Source organism: Anastrepha ludens, chromosome 6 (assembly GCF_028408465.1).
Source record: "Anastrepha ludens isolate Willacy chromosome 6, idAnaLude1.1, whole genome shotgun sequence".
Taxonomy (NCBI): domain Eukaryota; kingdom Metazoa; phylum Arthropoda; class Insecta; order Diptera; family Tephritidae; genus Anastrepha; species Anastrepha ludens.
In genome coordinates this window covers 5,272,911-5,294,129 of record NC_071502.1, presented here as the reverse complement: position 1 = coordinate 5,294,129, position 21,219 = coordinate 5,272,911, and the positions used below count along the sequence as shown (strand labels likewise).

At 37.8% G+C, this 21,219-nt stretch overlaps 1 protein-coding gene across 6 annotated transcripts in view; it reads left to right on the top strand.

Moving 5' to 3' along the window:
• The window catches only part of LOC128868755 (semaphorin-2A), a 219,877-nt gene that overhangs the window by 163,650 nt on the left and 35,008 nt on the right, over positions 1-21,219 (top strand). For all 6 annotated transcript variants that reach the window (XM_054111224.1, XM_054111221.1, XM_054111219.1 and 3 more), the window contains exons 9-11: positions 3,315-3,447; positions 12,179-12,535; positions 17,774-18,002. In XM_054111224.1, coding sequence (XP_053967199.1) covers positions 3,315-3,447; positions 12,179-12,535; positions 17,774-18,002 — 719 coding nt within the window. The remainder of the gene's footprint in view (positions 1-3,314; positions 3,448-12,178; positions 12,536-17,773; positions 18,003-21,219) is intronic.

Here is a 21,219-nt window from a genome sequence, read left to right as displayed (position 1 = left end):
TCCCTCTTTCTATAAAAAAAAAGAAAAAAAATCCTGAATTGCATTCCTCAACCTCTCTCTCTCTCTCTCTCTCTCTTAGTTTCACAGTCCGTGGTGGACCATAGCTTCATCAACAATCCTCTTCCAATTCAGTCTGTCTCGAGCCTCATTTCTCCAATTACGAACGTTCATCGCTTTTAAGTCTGCTTCTACGCCATCAAGCCATCTCTTTCTTGGTCGGCCTCTCTTTCTTCCTCCAATTGGACGCAAAGTAAACATCCTTTTTTGGATTCGTTCGTTGGTCATTCTTATGATGTGGTCAATCCATCTAACCCGCTGCGCTTTAATAAAACGTATTAAATTTTCACCACCAATAAGGTTTTTAATTTCATTGTTATAACGGATGCGGTACGTGCCATTTTCAAGCCGAATAGGACCGTAGATTTTTATTCTCATTATGGATCTTTCAAATCGCAATAGCTGGTTTATGTCATTAGCTTTCAGCGTCCAGATTTCAGCACCATAAGTAAGAACCGGACGTATAAAAGATTTATACTTCTTGATTTTCTGCATTCGTGATAAAACCTTTGATCTGAACAATTTTATATTTGAAGATACGTCTTATAAGCAGATTTAATTCTTTCATTTATTGCAATTGATGTGTCTTTACTAGCTGATAGAACGAATCCTAAGTATTTCAATTCATTTACACTTTCAAAAACTAAATCATCTATGGCTAGATTGTTGGCATCCATATTACGTGCTGAGCGAAGCATTCCTCAACCCCAAAAACTGATTCTTTCCATCCTTACTCCCGCACAATACTCTGCGCATTATTCACATTGTGGCTGCTAAAACAAGGAAAAAAAAAAACAAAGAAAAACACACAGTCCCACATTGCATCAGAGGCACCACCAAGAGGAAGCGGGCGACCGCGGTAATAGCGCAGACACACGAAATTTAGCGAAGTACTCAACCATCTGTGTGATCCTTCTGGCAGAAAAATGTAAAACAAAGATGGCGCTCCTCCAAGCAGGAGGAAGGCTTTGTTCCTAAGCAACGACAGGTGGGTACTCCCACTACTTAGGACTGGTAGCGGCAGGCTAATCACCTACTCTGTCAAAAAACAAAAACAGATTAACGAAACCAAAGCACTTGTCGAGGCCCTATGCTCCCGAGTGGAGTGAACAGGGGAAAAAAAAATTTGAAGTGCCATAAATTATCGTTAGCTTTCGGCAATTTTCAAAACTATTTTTCACTGTAAAAATGTACTATTCTGTACTAAGACATTTTGTTCAACTTGTTTTAGAACATTAAATATTTAAAAATAAAAACTTTATTTAGAAGCTAAGTTAGAAGCAACGTCTAAATACAGGGTCCGGCACTCGAAGTGTAACCAACTTCAGACAGGTCGCTCATCTGATGCACGGGCATCTGCTGTCTGTTAGTTGGCTAAATGACAGTTCAGAGAATTGTTTAAAAACGCGCGGGAGCATTTTGCCGAGAGTAATGCGAAAAAAGAAAATCAGTAATGGATTTCAAACGTAGTAGTGAGATCGCATTACATATATTTGGCTGGAGAATTACAACCAGCGATTGTTCCAGAGCTCGAGCACCTTAAAATAAATAAAGTTTTTGTTTATCGCTAAACCTCATGGAGGTGGTCATCAAAAGATTACCACGCCACGTGAAATGGTTCAAAAAGTGAAGAAGCGACTTGAGCGAAATCCCCGACGAAGTGACAATCAAGAGGCGAAAGAACTGAAAATATCTGACCGTAGCACCCGCCGCATACTGAAAAATGATCTCAAAGTCAAGCCATACAAGATTCAAAAGGTGCATGATCTCACACCAAAGCAACAACAAGTCAGACTTGAGAGAGCGGAGGAGTTGCTACACGTGGCCGAAAGCGGTCAATTTCCAAACATTGTGTTTTCTGACGAGAAAATTCAAATTGAGCAAACTCCCAAAACGATAGGGTTTATTTGATCGACCGTTCATATGAGAATTTGAATCATCGATTGGCCACCAGGAGGCAGCACTCGCCACAGGTAATGGTTGGGCCGCTGTAACCGCAGATGGGCGTATTCTGGAGGTTGCTTTGAAACCGTGGGCAAACAAATATTTCGGTGGCATACCATGGACGTTTCAACAGGACTCGGCACCGTCTCACAAAGCATAAAGTGAACCAAGAATGGCTAAAAGCAACGTTCAGAACTTCATAACGTCCACACAATGGCTCTTAAATTCACCAGACGTGAATCCGGTTGATTATTGTCTTGAGGAGCAAAGTCCGAACTAAGAGATTCACCAGTCTCAAGGCGCTGAAAAAAACCATTGTCCGCTGGTGGGCCAAAATACCTGCAGTTACATTCGGGCAGCTTGCGATTCGTTTCTGGATGGTCTCAAGACGGTGGTCATACCGAGCATAAGTAAATTAATTCTGAATTTTGTATTATTTTCACACGTTTCTTACTTTGAATTGAATGAAAGTAATTTTCCAAACTAAACTATTGGTCGCACTTCGATTGCCGGGCCCTGTAAGTAAATAAACGTGTTTACCTCTCTGTAACTCCGAAAGTCTCCGTAAAATCCTTAATAAATGTACATATATTTTATAGACAAACCGACTGTAGTGTTTTTTTTAGTATCCGCCTAGAAGATCTGAAGACTTTTGTGTACCAAACATTTGTTCCACTTTGTGTAGGTATGTAAACATCTCGATTTTTGAATGTCTCAACAGCCCTTTCAGGTCATCACGAATTTTATATTGACGAATGGGAACAGGAATAAATCATTAGAAAATCAGAAAGTTGCAGACATTCTGCCAACAATTCGATCTTTTCCTGCTTCCAATAACTAACGGCTTGAGTTGATGTGTCCTCTTTAATTGTTTTTTTTTTTTTTTTGTTTTTTTGATTTCTGATTTACCATTCTGCACTCACTGCTTTTCGACTACTTGATAGATTTGAGATCTGTCAATGGTAATTTATGGCGAAGTTTGTGAACGAACGAACGGGCGCACTTAAGAAAATTAGAGATTTCTAAATCCCTGTGACTTGTACTTTGAGCGAAGATAACTGCATTTCTCTGTACTGCTTGAGTTAAGTTGTAGTCTTCTACGTCTTATCTGAAAAAGAGCAAAAAGAAAAGCAATGGATTCGTGAAGTTATAGCCATATACATATATGCATGCACTCAACTACCGTATGCACCCTGTATGTTGCTTCCAAATCGGAAATTTTTTTGACTCTTTCGTTAATGTTATTTTTCCATGATTTTTTCTAATATACAAACTTTGTAAATTTCTGTTTCTCTTCTCTCTTTGTATTACAGTACTCGGGCACTAATGCGGAATTCACGAAAGCGGACACTGTCATCTTCCGTACGGATTTGTATAACACCACGGCGAAGCGGTTGGAATATAAATTTAAGCGAACACTCAAATATGACTCCAAGTGGTTGGATAGTGAGTAAAAAACATTTACATTATAATATATTACAAAGGAAAACTGAAGAAATTGAAAAGTGCAAAAAGTATAGCCCTAGATATAGCTTCCCTCATTGGAAAGAAGTTGATAATTTATTTCCTTAAACAACCTTTTTTTTGAGATTCTAAAAATTGTAGCGAAATAAATAATTTCGTTTTCTTTTGCTTACTTGAATTTTACGCACAACATTCCAACGCCGTTTCTTGAATTCCGGCTACACTCAACTTTCAAAACTATCTTAAAACAAAATGGAAAAAACAAAACAAATTTTTCGCACCAATGCTTCAGAATTTCAGCAAAATAAATTCAATTTTGTCATCATATAAAACTTTGCAGACATTATCGCAACATTCGACACTTTGCGTCAAATCGGCTTAAAAACAAAAGAAATTAAATTTGCATAACGAATTTCAAAGAATATGACGAGCAAAAAAACAAAGCACAAAGCGCCATAACAAACAGAGCGGCGCACAGAAAAGGGAAATATTTTGCAATTTAAAATTCATATTCAATTTTCATTTAGAAACAAACGAAAAAAAGTGTCGTGAAATTTATCTAAGAAAATTAGTTTAGTGGAATTTTCATTTCAGCGCCTGAGACAGGACTTCTAAAGAAAATCTAATAAGTTTGGTGTTTTCTGGCGATAATTAAATTTGTTGTTTAGCGCAGAGATTTTGCACAAAGGACCGAAATAAAAGCCAGCTTATGAAAGCAATAATATATCGAAGAGGATGAAGGGGCAAGTGGCATAAGCACAATGTAGGGAGTTGGCCAGCGAAAAGTATTCTTCTAATAGTACTGAATTTACATAAAGTGAGTCTGGGCGTGAGTCTGCACAACAATCTGAGCCATGCGTCAGCCACCTGCGTGCATTTGTTCAGATTAATTCGAATTTTTAGTACTTGTGGGGTTGGTTCACTTTCCTCTTCAGGTGACTCGGTACAAGATCGAAATGCAGTGAGCGACTGAACAGTGGGACGCCATAAACTTCATAACTTGCAACCTGACGCAAAATGGTGTCGCGACGCTGCCCCTACCTTCTTCCTTACAGTTCCGACTTGAGCACAGCAGACTTTCTTCTATACCTGAAAGCGAAATCCTTCCTTCAAAGGCCGTTAAATAAGCTTGAGTGCATATCTTTGAGGATCTTGCAAAATCCGCGTAACGAGAGCCTTTGAAAGGAGAAAAAGCTAGCTTTAAAAAAAGTATTAACTATCAAGGAATGCACGTTGCAGAATTTGAAAGTGTTTTGATGCAAGGGGGCGCGAAATCAATCACCTATCACACCCTATCAATCATATTTGACACTTGACTAGACAGCTTCAGTGTACAAACCGAAAATCAAAGGAGCCCGTAAAGATCAAAACAAAGATTTCCATCACTGAAAATAAGTTGCCTTTTTATTTATTAAAAAAGTTATTCAAAGAATAATGAGGTAATTAATTTTAAGCCACCTTGTATCGGGTGTTTTTAAGACCTCGAGATCTTAAGGGGAACGCCACTGTGAAAATTCAAAAAAATCGATTTTTTTACATAAATTGTTAGTAGAACTACTCAAGAAAATGTGGTAAAACTGTTAAAGTGAAAAAAACTTTATTCCTTAAGTGAGCGCCCGTCGGTACGGCCCCGTCGCGCTTACGATACGATGCTTTATTTCAAACTCGTTTTTCTCGAAACGATTTTTTTTTTGGTGCGATGGCAACGATTTCTCGAAGACTAATGAACCGATTTTAATTTTATTTTCTTCAAAATTTTTGGTATCGCATTAGCTATCGTTGTACGTAGCCGATTTTCAAAATTTTGAAAATAACTATTTTTTTTGGGCCTGTTGAAAATCAAAAAATGGTGAAAAACACACATCGAAATTCAAATCACCATCATTTTGTCAAAAAAAAGGATTCATACAACGATAGCCACTATTGCGTAGATTAATATAATTTTTGGGTTTTTGATTTCAGATGATTATTCATTGCTATATCGCTGCCACCAGATGACGTTATTTTCAATATTTTTTAATAAAAATTTACATCGACATAGTTTAATATATATATAATAAATTTCCTTTTGTCCGATCCTCGAATATTCCTACTCACAGAAAAAAATTCCCATAAATCGACTATTTTTAACCCCCCACCGTGGCGTTCCCCCTTAAAGTGATAATAGACAAGAGAAATATTGTTGGAATGAATCTTTTTTTTTTATAATCTGGTAGATAATTGCATGGTATTCATTTTTTTTAATATGATATGCATGGTCCATTCGATGAGTCCCATTTTAGACATTTTTTCTAACAAATCTGGTGCAAATGATGGAATTGAATGTTGTAATAAATGGATTGCACTGTATGGCAAGTGGAGTTTTTGGAAGCAAAAACCAGTTAGCATAGCTCGATAGCGCTCGCCATTCACCGTATGGTTCCCATGTAGCTAAAAAAACAGCCTGTTATGTATATCCATTTACATTTTCTCCAAACATTTCGCAATACTTTACATGCAGACTCTTCACAATATACATTTTCGTGCAAAATACGAGGGGTGCAAAAGGCAGGTGCAAAAAAAATATGTCGGGATTAGAGAACAAAAACAAATTTTAATCATCGAAAATCACTTTATTGTTTTTCAAAATATTCTCCATGAAGATCTATACACTTTTGCATGCTTTTGAACCAATTGTCGAAGCACTTTTGCCACTCTGAATGAGGTACCTCCAAAACATGCATTCTGAATGCCGCAACCGCTGCTTCAGGTGTCGAAAAACGTTGACCTCTCAGTTTGTTTTTTACGTACGGGAATAAAAAGAAGTCATTCGGTGCCAAGTCAGGACTATACGGCGGATGACCAATTAATTCGATGTTTTGGGTGCTCAAAAATGCAGTTGTTTGAGCCGATGTGTGAGAGCTCGCATTGTCCTGGTGAAGAGTGATCCGTCTTTGGCGATTGGTTTTCCTAATTTCTTGGAAGACAACTGGCAAACAAATGGTTGTGTACCACTCAGAATTTACTGTTCTGCGTTGTTCTAGTTGTACGGTTGCGACATGTCCAGTTTTTCCGAAAAAACAGGCGACCATTTGCTTGGAAGTGCTTCGTGCGCGAACAACTTTTGTTGGATTTGGCTCATCTTGAAACACCCATACAGTCGACTGCTGTTTACTTTCGGGCTCACTAATGCCTAAGATTGGCTTCCTTGAAGATCAAAATACTATCTGAGATCGCCATATCCATGGTACTGCAAACAGTAGCATCCTCGGAGTCCTTCTGAAATAAAACAAATAGTATTACGGCAATTTACTCGATGTAGATAACTGCACTTTAATCTCTATGCCCGACCAGCTCAGGCGGAAAAAGATTTTGGTGTTACGTGTGAGTTTTTGTGTTTGTTTTTGTGATATGCAAAGCTTTAATATTATGAGAATGTTTTTCGTTATAGAAGTAGAGTATGTAGAAGCTAATTTCGAGTAAACTGGAGTAGCTCAATCAAGGCCAATAGTATTCTGAAATATTTTCATTAATAGGAAAAAAACTGAAACAATTGTGTTTTCACATGATGAATATCTTCCCTATCTGCTATTTATTATCAATGTAGAAACCACAGAGTACTTCGTTCATTATAGGTTAAGTCAGGTCAGGTTGATCCGGCTGGCTGAAAGCTATCATATAGGCCTATTAGATCTTAGTGGTACCAGATGTAGTTAGACCTCTACATTTATCTGTATCGCAATTGTCAATCTACGCATCTACTTCAAAACAACAATAACGAACTATTCAGGCGTTTGACCACAGTTCTTTAACTGGTTCATTATAGGCAGAAAACAATACTAGTCCAATTAGTGTCGAAAGTTACCAGTTTTGGCAGAGTATCGAGAGTAAATAAAATGCTACTTGTACCAGGCAGTTTGTAGATTGAGCGGAGTATACTTACTATCTTCATACTATGTTAGGAGGGAGGCGAGTGGTAGTGCCCTCTCTGCATGCACTGAAATGTTAAACAATTAAAATCTGCTGCTTTTTTAAGTCAGTGGTTCGCCAACATTTTCTATGACTATTAAAAATTTTTAAGCATATTCCAAAATATTAAAAAATATAATGGAAAGATTCTACGGAATTAAAAATTGAAGCAGTGTAATTACAGAATAACACTTTCCTTATGAAAGGAACAACACATTCAAGCCCTGGGAGGAGCTCCTTTATTCACGCTGTAGGTATACCACGCGCTGACTTGCACCTTCACCTATTCGATCCGCAAAACATAACCAAATTATTAACACTTAATTAAATTTATAAGCATTACAAGGCAAAGAACACAAGAAAAACATGTACACTCCGCCAAAAAACCCAAGCAGAAATTTTATTAAATCACAGTTTTCGTAACGCTAAGGAGACTGGCAGTACGCCTCATGCGGCTCTTTTTGCTTTTCGCCCACAAACGCAGTCGGCTGAAGCAAAGGTGCCACGGCGCGCATCCAACACAGCTCGTTCTCTTTCGCACGCTCCCATTTCTTCCCTTCATATTACTCCTCCTACTTGTTTTTCCGAAACAATTTCGTAGGCGCTTGTGTGCTCATACTTGGAGGCACTCTAAAGCTGCTAATACAATTAAAGTCTTTTCAGTTCAGCTTGGAAATTAATTAAAACTTGTATTGCAGCAGATTAAAATGAAAGACGCGTTGTAGTGCGAGGCGTGAAAGGCATGCAGGGGAAGACCTGAAGAACTTATTCCCTACAAACATGAAGCCTTGCCTCATTTATGAAATGTGAACGGTCAAAATCTTATTAGTTTAACGGTGAATGGCGTTCAAGCGAATTTAGTTAGCAATAATGTGGATAAATTTATATGCAGAAGAATAGAAAGGCGGCATGAAAGGCGGAAATTTTTAAATGCAACTGAGGATACACTATTTTTAAGCGATTTTTGACTAACACTGCATTGAAAAATTGTTGCGCTGAGACTTATGGACAAGTTTTGACAATTTATTTGTTTCTCATTTAATATTGTATATTTTTTTATGAAAAATGCAGTTCATTCTCCTACGAAAACCAAGTTTCAAATTTTGCACAAGCTCAGTTTAGTATATCTGGCTGAGCTGAATAGCTCTCACATAGACCACAAGGGTCCGTAGTGTTACCAGTGCTGTTGGAGTCGTGTTAAACATAGTTCGCCATACACGGCTTGGCGAGTTTTAATAAACAGTTTAAACGTTTGTCAGCTCTATCCTTCAGAGGTGAAAAGTATACCGATCCCAAGCATTTGTAACGAGTTCTGCTTAGAGCAGGATAGTGGCAAAGGAGGAGGTGTTCTAACGTACCCTTTTCTTCTTCGCATAACTTAAACGCGGGCGTTCTGAACCAATTTTAGCTGCGTGATATAGAGTGAGAAAATGTCCTGGCAGTACTCCACCAACCAATATCCAGGAAGGAATGCATCCTTATGAGTGATAAAATAAAGTTGGTTGTTTTCGTGTTGCAAATTCGTAGCATTATTTTGGCAATCCTGGGGGGGGTCGAGGCTTCCCATACAGACTATGCTTCCAGAGTTAAGTCAATGTCTAGTTCTCAAAACTGAGAGTGAGGAATATATGTACTCATCCTAGGCAAGTGGGTGCCTGCCTTCTGGAATCCTTGCGCCCTGGTGAATTGTGACCTCTTTACTCTCGCACAGGTCATCAATTTTAGATCTACAGTGTTGCACGCTAGTCATTACAGCCATTATTGTTTTAATAGCAGCTTGACTATCCATGAACATGTTTGTGCGAGTGTCGAGGGGAGCAAATTCCAATGCTAATTCAGCTGCTTTGGTTACAGCATAGAAATCAGCTTGAGCTTTGATGCAGTGATTAGGCAGCCTGAAAGACTTTTGGAGATCAAACTACGGGCAGAAGACAGCCGCTCCTACTCCTTCCGTCATTTTGGATCCATCTGGAAGGAAATTGTGTGCGTGGTGTTCGAATTCCAAAACCTTCTGTCAGGCATTGCACAAGAAAAGAAAACCGCATTAAAAATTCTTTCATAAAGTTTCAAGCTTTTTAATCAATATTTTTAAAAACATTTCGAGTATTTAGTTTTGATATTCATTGAGTTTTGCTTAAACAATGTGCGGATTTGAAACACTGTACCTATAATTCAATCAACTAGTCAATAGTTAATTTTTAATTTGTCTTCACAATTAAAATTTGCGCAGCACTGAATATAGAAAACCAGCGAAATATGGTGTCCCGAGATGCTGCTTCATGGCCAAAAATCGAGACAAGTTGTTAAGCACAACATTTTGCTATGCATCTCCAAGACAAAAATTGTTTAAGTTTTTGCTCAATGAATGGCCACGAAAAGATGCAGAATTTGTAGTAGGGAAAATCCTAAGATTGTTTTGAAAAACTCACTGCTTTTCTGCCTCACTGGCTGTTGGAATCATTGGTTAATATTTCATTAAGGGGTAACACCACTGTAGAAATTTCAAAAAATTGATTTTTTTTTTATAAGCTTAAAAAATTCGTTGAACCTTTTAAAATACAGAACAAAAAGTTGTATACGTTACCGAAGTTTATTTCATAAATATTTTAAGCTTTTAACCAAGCGTTAGTGACTGCTACCTAACGATTTCTCCAAATTTCCAAACTTTAAACGCGTTTTTCTCAAAACACGTTTTCTGAAATTGGCACGCAGCATAACTCAAACAATTTTAAATATTTTTAATCAGGTTTTTCACTACGTCTGTATAATAACCTTCTTAAGAGAAGAGCGTAGGGGATTTTCGATAGATTAATTTAAACGATTGTTATAATTATTTAAGTGCCGTTTTTTTAGCCCAAAATAGAGTATTTTCCTTCAAATGCTTGCTAATTCCACAAAAATAAATATTTTTTAAATCCCCTACGTGTTTCTCTAGCTATTCTTATCTAGATTAAGAAAAAAAAATTTCCTTGTTCCAGATTAAAATTTGCACCCTCTGTGCTGCGTGCCGCGGAGCTCCTTCAAGAGAAACCACATTACAGAAATGTCTCCAATGCCGCCATTTTGTAAAATTTTTCGATCAAACTTTGTAGTTTTGTATTTTAGTATATATGTAATAACTTCCCAAATCAGAGTGATTGTTTTCCTTTTCTTTCTACACAAAAAAATTCTTTAAAAATCGTGTTTATTTTACGCGTGTAGAGTGGTGTTACCCCTTAATACTGATGAGAGAGCAGTAATGGATGGCGCTTGCTGACTTTTTCCCTTCCGCGTTGAAGATCGTCAATATTGCAGCGTTTTGGTTACAGCAATGCAGTAATAGCTATTGATACTAGATTTAGAGGGTTAGATTTTAAGGGGGTAGGGGTAGTCAGAGGCTCGAAAAAATGATGATTTTCAATAATTTTTGTTTTCTAGTCATTTGCTTTATTTTACAAAAATAAAAACATTGCATTAATATATAATATTATAGGTATTTCGATTCGACTTTAGCGAAATTTCAAAAAAACAACTCAATACTTGTAAAAGTTATCGTTGTTTGTGTGGAACTCGTTTCTCCAGAAGTCCCTTGCGGTGATCATCACAAGTCCTTGGAGATTCATCTAAAATCAAGCGGACAAAAGCAATTAGTTTTATTAACAGATAATTTTGTGCCAAAGCTCTTTGTTTTTAAAATTAACAATATGGTGGACTCAGGAAATATTTTTTAGATTTTCGAGAGAAAAACCGACAATTAATTGTTAAAAAATTGAAGTTTTTGAAAAAAAACCCTTCCAACAGGCACAAGATTATTTTATCCGGAGCGCCCGAGCGCCTTTGGTCAATTGTTGAATAACTAAAAAAAATTGTTTGCTTTTTTTTGTCTCATTCAATTGTGAGTTAAAAGGTGTTCACAATGGAAGTCAACAAATAGAAAATTTTCAGAAAGCAGCTCGATGTTGGGGTGCCACATAAAAAACATGATGGATCAAATTCTCATCTGCGAAGCCTTTTCCAAAGGGAAAGAAATCGACACATTTCTTAAACAGGAGGTGACTTGGGATGAGAAATGGGTCACCTACGATAATATTTATTGTGCGAAAATGATCGTGGTCATAGCGCGATGAAGCAGCTCAAACGATACCCAAACAGAGACTAATGGGCAGAAGGGATCTGCTGTGTATTTAGTGGGATTTGAAAGGAATCGTTTATGAGTTGATTCCGTAAGGCCAATCACTAAATTCAGATCTCTAAAGTAAAGCCAATCACTAAACTCAGATCTCTACTGTCAAAAACTGGATCGTTAGAAGGTAGCGATTAACCTCAAACTGACAGAATTGGCCAATAAAAGAGGTGTCGTACTCTATTAAGTCAATCCAAGGCCTCACAGGTCTGTAGTGACACGCCAAAAATTCCCGGAGCTTGGTTGGGAAGTTTTAATGCATCCGCCATATAATCAGCACCTGGCACCAAGCGATTACAAACTTTTTTCTCGTCTTTGCAAAACTTTTTGAGTGATAAGAAATTGCTATCAAGAGAAGACTGTGAAAATCGATTACTGGAGTTTTTCGCCAATAAGGGCCCAAGGCTTCTATAGAAACAAACAAAATATACAATGAAACGTTGCATATTTGACCCAACTCAGACAATTCGAAACATCTTAAATAAAGTTTTGAATAGTACGCCCAAATAATGGATTTATTTTTCCCCAAACAATATTTTTACATCTCTTTTATTATAAGCAATAGTTACATAATTTTTTCAACTTTCTTTTCATCTCCCACAGAACCAAATTTCGTCGGCTCCTTTGATATTGGCGAGTATGTGTACTTCTTTTTCCGCGAAACTGCCGTTGAGTATATCAACTGTGGCAAAGCGGTTTATTCGCGTATTGCGCGCGTTTGCAAAAAGGATATCGGCGGCAAAAATCTACTCACCCACAACTGGGCCACATATCTGAAGGCGCGATTGAACTGCAGCATATCAGGCGAGTTCCCGTTCTACTTCAATGAAATACAATCCGTCTATCAGTTGCCAACGGATAAGACGCGTTTCTATGCGACATTCACGACCAGCACAAATGGGCTAATCGGTTCGGCAGTGTGCAGTTTTCACATCAACGAAGCGCAGGCAGCTTTTAATGGTGAGTGGAAATATATATAGATATGTATGTATGTATGGATTAGTAGAGATAGCAGTGATTGCTAGGAAAAAAAGGAAAAGAGTGTAGCAGGGATTATCGCTGTTGAGCATGTGAAGGGCTTAAGTGGCTAATGATTTAATTAATATTTGTTTTTAATTATATTGTACAATACAATATTTTTTTTTTATTCAGTTCAAAGTCGAATTATGTGCATGTGAAAGTAAATAATACACGGGAAAAAAAACTGAAAGTGTTTGTATGTATGTATGTATGTGCATGTGCATGCCCCAGCTTAAACTAGACTCTTCCTTTCCTAGTAAATTATTCATACCAAGTGTGCTTTTTTTATTTTTCTCTTTTTAAAAATTCAAGAGAATACTTTAGTTACTCGCTTTTGTGTGCACTTTTTCGCATAAGACGTTCTGATTTTATTTATTTTTAACATTCATATTTGCGCTTGGTCTCAAAATTTTACATTTTATTGTAGCTCCCATCCACTAACATATACACATGTATACATATATGTGGTTCTTTTATGAATTTGCATCCCTTGTAGCCAACAGTAGGTTGGTACCGCTACCCAGTCACTTAAATGGCTGATTGTGCAGGTTTTGTACTTGTAGCGTAGCGATTTGTGGAAGTGTAGCATCATGAAAATGTATATCCTAGTACCCAAATAGATGGCGTCCTCATACCCCTTTCGCCAGCTTTGCCTACCCATTCATACTTATAAAACTTGAATTCGCAATTTGATGAGCAGGTTGGTATGTGCATACTCACATATTCGTATGTAAATAAATAAACCCGAAGTTGGTGCCGAGAGAAAGGAAAACAAATCTTATTAGAAAATCCATTTTGATGGATTATGAATATCCCATTCGAGCAGCTAAGCTCCAGTAGGATACACCCAACTCTTTACAAACTCTTTACAAATGTAATCGTGTGTGTGTGTGTGTGTTGATGCTGAACTTAAAAAGTTCCATTGCAACTCACCGCAAAACATGCACTTAGACTCCTACATGCACAGTGGCTTGAGTGCACGCGCTCTACTCTATCCAGGCGCTGCTTGCTCATCCGCTCGATTTGCATTATGTACGGTTATGTGAATACTGAAAAGTGCTTTCCAATGTTGGCTGTCGTTTAATGCGCTCTGCACTCTTGTGTGCTTTGGAGTTCAGGCTGCTCGCTAGCAAAGTAATTCGATTGCTTTGATCGATAGCTTGATTTCTACCGAAGCGTATAAGAAGTGAGGCGAAGTGAGGAAATACATCAGCAATACATTTTGATGTGACTGGAAAATCAAAACTGTTATCTGGTGAAATTACTAAAATACTATCATATTTAGCTTCCTTAATTTTTCTGAGCTCACGTTTATTTATTTATTTGAGCCCATTGATGAATCTTGCATACGAAGAAAGCATTTTATTTTTAAGAGTACTGTTAGCTAAAACATTGAAAAAGTTTTCATTTATTTATTTAATTTCCGAAATCAATAAACACCTGTTCTTACTGACTACTCACTACAAAAGTAGTTTTAACAAAAGTATGTCCGATCAACTGTCGCAAACCCTTCTGTCATTAAGCAGAGGGGAGTGCAGACGGCTGGTTGGTCTGATGACGGGCCACTTTCTGTGGGCGAAGCACATGGAAAGGTTGGGCATCTCAGACAGTGTGCTCTGCTCAGCTTGTGAAGAGGAGGATGAGGCGGCGGACCACTTCCTGTGCATCTGTCCTGCCTTCGTTCGAATCAGGTTTGAGGTCTTTGGCACTGATGTGTTAAGAACCGACCATCTTGGCTCCTTGGCACCACAAGATCTACTCAGATTTCTTCGGAGATCGGGTAGATTTAAAGAAAATTAAAAGGAAATCCAAGTGTAGTACAATGGACTTAATTCATGCCTGAGTGCGGCACTTGCTAGTTGTTCCGACAAAAAAAAATGTTTATCAAAACAAAAATTATAATTAAATTAAATCACTTTTTTTTCAACTCACTACGTACCATAAAAATGTTCTTATCAAAAAGTTATATTACAATAGACAGTTTGAGCAGGAAAACATAGTAGTTTAGATGAAGTAAAATCGAATTTAATATAATTCGATATCTCATTGAGTTCATCAAGAGAGCGCACAACAAGAGCATTGCAGGCATAATTTGTTCTGAACCTCTTCAAATGGAAGGGATATTTATTGCGTAAGGACGTAGTAGAGACCGAAAAGTAAATCATTTCTAGAAGAGAGGAACACTCAATTTTCCCCCTGATAATATTAAACAAAAAAGACAGCAACTAAATGGATATTCTAGTTTCTAGGTGGTTAGGATTAATTAGAAGTAAGGGGGATTTATATGATGGGATAGGAACAGAGAAATTCAGCAAGGAGAGAGCATACTTAAGAAAAACTTTTTGAACTCGTTCAATAGAGAATTGGCCAAATAACTCGGCTTATTCTAATGTAGGTCGAACAAATGAGAAAATAAAAAATGGTCGCGAAAAATATTGGTCGGGCTAAAATCATTATAACATAAAATTTGTTAAAGCTATCAAACCAATTTTTATTTTACTTTCCTTTTTATTAAGCAAAGAACTCACATCAATTCTCTTTATTATGAACAAAATGGCGCAATTTAGATTTGACTTCTCTCATTAGGCGATGGACATCAATTTTTGTGACGATATCTGCTGCTCTCTGCCAATTCATTTTAAACTGCTACCCATTTTTAATCTCCTTTTTTCGTCTTTAGCAATTTTCTTTGAAAAATTGCTTAAAATTTTTTAATGGGTCGCTATTGTAGATATTTTGGTGAGTTGTGGTCCTTTTAAACAATATTTACCCTGTGGTTTTCATACCAGTTCATGGCAAGACGACTATAATGAGACGATGCTAAATCGGGCCAGAACAGAACTGATTTACAGTCTGTGTCAGAGCAAAAGAACCGGTTTTTTCTTGTAACTTCAAGATATATTTCGTTCTGCTTTTTGCTGCGTAATAGTCCCACTCAAGGGCTACGATATCAGCGCTAACTCAGGTTAGTGTCGTTCAAAACTTTCCCTGTAAACGCAACCAAACAAAAATGAGTGAGGAGTACGCGAAGCGTTTTGAGGCGGTATTTTTATGCACGCATTCGAAAGGGCTGAAACTAGATTACGCCGCGGCTGTAAAAGTAATTAAAAAATCAAAAAAGTTTGTTGTGATGTGGAATCAGCGGTATAAGGTATACAAAAATGTGGATGACTTTTCCGAGCGCGGCTTGATCGAGTGATGACAAAAAAGCAAGATAAAGTGATCGTCCAACTTTTTAAGCGGGACCCTTCTTTGTGACTACGCCAAGCACGCACAATTCTTGCTTAAAAGGGAATAGATGTGAGTATCAACACCATCGAACGTCGGCTGAAGGAGGCGAACATATCCTACCGTCCCACATCATCAAAACCACTGCTCTCAGAAAACACACATTGAGAAACAACAAAACAAGAAAATAATGGCGTCACAGTATTGAACTGGCCTTCTCAGTTCCCAGACGCCAACCCCATTGAAAATGTGTGGGGAACTATAAAAACGCATCTTCCCAGAAAGCCAGTCCTTGGTTTAAAGCAACTCGTGCGTCAAGTTCGCAAAATCTAGTCCTGTTTGTCGACGAGCTACGTAGAAAAGCTGGTTCAAAGCATGATTCATGCAAAAAAAAAAAATATTAAATCATCATTTATTCTTCATGAATAATCGCGGTTCCTTTTTTCTGACACAGACTGTATAGTTCCCATGGTAATGAACGTTTTGCTTTTCATACCCCACTGGCAAATGGCTTGCCAAGCCAAGCCTATTTTTGGGGAACTTCCCCAACATTTTTAGCTTAAAGGCGCCTGGAACTCCTCTCTTCGCTGCGTTATAAAACGTAAGCGCTCTGAATCTGCTTAAAGTGTGCTTTGATGTATGTTCCATAGTTTAGAACCACACAGCCGTACTTTTCGAACTATTTAAAGTTTTTGCTATTTCATTGTGCGACCTATGACCATTTTCTTGCTTTTTGCGCACATCTTTTGAATAAGTAGAAGTTATGAATAGTGAATACGCCAGTTAATAACGACAACAAACACTTTTAGTCCGGGTAAATTAGCCAGGCGTAATTTTGACCTCATCATTTCATGCCAACTAATTCTAATACTGAAGGCAGACGCCATCCAATGGATGACGAAACCAACCTGGCTGACGGTCTTCCCACCGCTATAAACGCAGTTGACCATGATTATTATATTTTCATATGTGTCCAAAATTATGTAAACAATTGCAATCGGCATTAAGTAGCTTTACTTTTTAATTTATTTTACAAGTTCGCCTGTTCAGCTGACGTATTTTCTCCCCTCTCCGGCGCACCTGACTATTTTGTTTTTATTCTACTAAATGTCAACAATACACAAAAAAAAATTCAGCCGTGTTAAATGAGTTGTTACAAATTTCGACACGTTTCGTACCCTCATCACACCCACCACGGGTGCGCCAGCTGACGTTCACTTTCGTTATTAATGAAAGCTAGATCACAAGTATAGTCAAGAATTTAACGGTATAAAAACGCAGTCCAAAATCGACCCCTGGCCCCCGGACAATATGAATACGTGTTCTAGTTTTTTATTTAAAGTTAGCTTTACACAAGTGATGAATAGACAGAATAGAATCTTCATGTCCATTCTTTAGGAACTTAAAGGAGGGTATAAATGTCTGCAAAATTCGAGATATTCCTCTATATAAAACCAACCTTTATCTTTATCTCTATTTTTGCCTTTATCCTTATCTGCATCCTTATTTGAACCGTATGTACCGTAAAGTGAACCACTGTGCTAGTTACACAAAAAGTTGCCAAGGCATGAATCCCACTTTGATTGCTCTTCCCATTTCTCCTTTTATTCTTTAAATAATGTAAACACTCTATTTTACACTGCTTTTTTTTTGCTCCAACTTCTGCCTGGTGTTTTTCTACTTTATAAGATCTCCATTTTTCGTCAGTTTGTTTTGGAAAATTTATTTAATTGTTTTAGGATTATCTGCTCGCCATGGTTTCGCCCCAGCTCTACACAGCAGCTCTTTTTCCTATGCTTACATGGAGATATAAATAAAAATATTATTGCCATGAAGTTGTAAATATTTCGTTCGAACTACAACATTTTTTGCGCAACTTTTAGCAACCTTTTTTTTCTCTCTCAGCATTTCCTTTATTTATTTATTTTTTCATTCTATCTCTATTTTCAGGCAAATTCAAAGAACAATCATCATCCAATTCTGCTTGGCTACCAGTACTGAATTCACGTGTGCCCGAACCTCGTCCGGGCACTTGTGTCAATGATACCTCAAATCTGCCAGACAATGTGTTGAACTTTATACGCTCGCATCCGCTTATGGATAAAGCTGTGAATCATGAACACAACAATCCAGTCTATTATAAACGGGATTTGGTATTCACTAAGCTCGTTGTTGACAAGTAAGTTTACTTCGTTTATTCACTTATTTGTTTGTTGGTAGGAGCTTGCGCATGCATACACACCTCCATGTGGGTGTATTTAAGGGTATGTGCGAATGTATGGCGTAAAAGGAATTGATTTTGGTTTGCATTACTCAGAGAAAAGTTGAAAAACGCCAGCTCCTACCCCACCAACCTTTGTCCATACGAGTATTAAAATTGCGACATGCTACCAAAAACCTCGATGTGGTCGCCCAGAGTGTAACTTTTTCGTTTCATTTCCGGCGTTGAGTGCAATTGCTTGTCAGAGTGGTCTTTATTCATTTGCATTCTGATTTTTTAGCAAAATACAAATTCTGCACTTCGAAAATTAAATATGAAATATGCGTTTTATAACTTTTGCCCATAAAATTGTAATATATTTTTTTTTTTGCAGAAGTGCTTATATAAAGAAAATATTTATCGTATATATTGTGTGAGAAATATATTAAAAAAAATTACGTTCTTCCAAATGCATTCACAAATTAATTACCGCTTTTGTTTACTATCATTAATTCAATCTAATTACCACTCAACGGTGCTTGCAATTGATTAAATATTCCGAAAGGAAGATTGCACATAATTTACATTTTCGATTTGAGTACAGTTGCGTGCATAAATATCTGAACCATTTGTATGTTTACATTTAAAGGGTTATAAGGGCTCACAGATAAAAGACTCAATAGTCAGCTTACTTGATTAATGCATATGGCCGTGCTCCTCCTCCTATTTGCGGTGTGCGTCTGGATGTTGTTCCACAAATGGAGGGGCATACAGTTTCAAGCCGACTCCGAACGGCAGATATTTTTATGAGGAGCTTTTTCATGGCAGAAATACAATCGGAGGTTTGGCATTGCCTGCCGAGGGGCGACCGCTATTAGAAAAATGTTTTTCTTGATTTGGTGTTTCACCGAGATTCGAACCTACGTTCTCTCTGTGAATTCCAAATAGTAGTCACGCACTAACCCATTCGGCTTCGACGGCCGCCGTACCAAAAAAGAAAGATAGAAGAAAGTACCAAAAGAAAAGAAGTAATACAGATAGAAGATTTGGCAAGCCCGCTGTCTGATATTTCTTGGAAAATTGTGAGAGTTTCAATCTTGTGAAGAACAGAACCGACTATGGAGAGTTAAGTAAGGCAAATTCGACTGAGAGTCGTCGACTGACGTACAGTTGCGGTGGACTGAGTGCATAAAAAATGACAGAACCGAAATTCGTGCGAAAACAGTTTTTCGAAGACTACTTGACGTTGTTTTAAGCGCACGGCGTCCTGCTAAACATTTCCGTTCAGCCAATAAAATACTACAAGTGGTTGAAAAAAGTATCAGAAGAGCGGAAATTTTACATTTTTGGGTCTTACTGTCTTAGAGATGAATCCATTTGACGCTCAGTTAGACTGTATTGCGCCCAGCTTGAACATAACTCGATTCTTGCGATGTGACCTAGCAAGCCAAATTTGTTCAACTCAAGTCTCGAGCCTAATGAAAAATCTATGGAAAACCTTTTTTATAAATTTGAATACATCTTACAACTTGGAAGTATACAAAATTTACAGATTTCTATCACCAGCTATAAATATAAAGGATATTTAGTGCAAGAAAAAGCTTATTATATGACCAAAATATTCGCATGTAAATAAGTACGAGGTGTGTGCAAAAAGTATCGTGAATTTTGAATTTTCGCAGGTTACGTATATTCGAGTTTCGATTTTTTTGTGCCGATACGTTGGTACTCATGTCTCTCACTCATGCCGACGAGTTCGGCCATTTTGAAATTTCAGTTATTTGTTAACAGCAGCTTTGCTTACACGTATTTCGGCTCGTTTTCGATTTTTACGTATTCAAAAAGATGGATCAAAGAACCTGTATCAAATTTTATGTCAAAAACGAAATTAAGTGCGCGGATGCACTCCAAATGTTGACTGTGCCATACGGAGAAGCTACTTTGAACCAAAGCAACATTTATCGGTGGTACAAAATGTTCTCAGAAGGCCGAGAAGAAGTGAACGATGTGAACGACGAAAAGCGTACCAGCGTGCCGGACGCCCGAACACTTCAACAACAGACGAAAAAATTGATGAAGTGAAAAAAATGGTATTGGCCAATCGTCAAATCTCCGTTAGAGAAGTTGCTGAGGACCTAGAAATATCGATTGGCTCGTGCCATTCGATTTTTTTCAATGATTTGGGCATCAGACGGGTCGCCGCAAAATTCGTACCAAAATTGCTCCATTTCGACCAAAAGCAGCATCGCATGAGCATTGCTAATGAGATGTTGGACTCTAACCGCGACGACCCAAATTTGCTCCAGAGGGTCATAACTGGTAACGAATCGTGGGTTTATGGTTATGACGAGGAAACCAAAGCTCAATCAGCTCAATGGAAGCTGCCGCACGAACCAAGCCCGAAAAAAGCGCGCCAAGTTGGTCGAATGTAAAAGTTTTGCTTACCGTTTTCTTCGATTGCAAGGGCGTTGTGCATCATGAGTTCTTGCCACAGGGTAAAACGGTCAATAAGGAATATTGCCTGCAAGTTATGCACAATTTGCGCAAAGCAATCCGCCATCCGCCAGAAACGCCCAGATTTGTGGAAGAACAAAAATTGGCTCTTGCACGAATTGGCACGATAACGCCCCTGCTCACACGTCGTTGCTTGTGCGCGACTTTTGGTCAAAAACAACACGCTAATGATGCCACAGCCACCGTATTTCCCAGATCTGGCCCCCTGTGACTTTTTCTTGTTCCCGAAACTGAAGGGGCCCATGAAAGGACGACACTACGCTACGATTGACGAGATAAAGACGGCATCGAAGGAGGAGCTGAACAAGATAAGAAAAAAATGATTTTTTGAGGTGCTTCGAAGATTGGAAAAAACGTTGGCACAAGTGCATAATATTCCATGGGGATTACTAAATAGATATTATTGAATAAATAAATAATTTTTGAAAAAAACACAAAACTCGCTATACTTTTTGAACACACCTCGTATTACAGCATTAGTTGCTATACGCGTACAAAAAACTGATAGCGAGAATTACTCAACTACGCTGCGCTGATTAATTTCAACCCCAACCTGATTAACTAAATTCACATTTAATCACAGCCTGTGAGAAATTTTGCTTCACAGACTGAAATAAATAAATAAATATGCACTTTTTTTGTCCGTATTTTTATGACGACGACTGTATATTTGTGCGGGAGA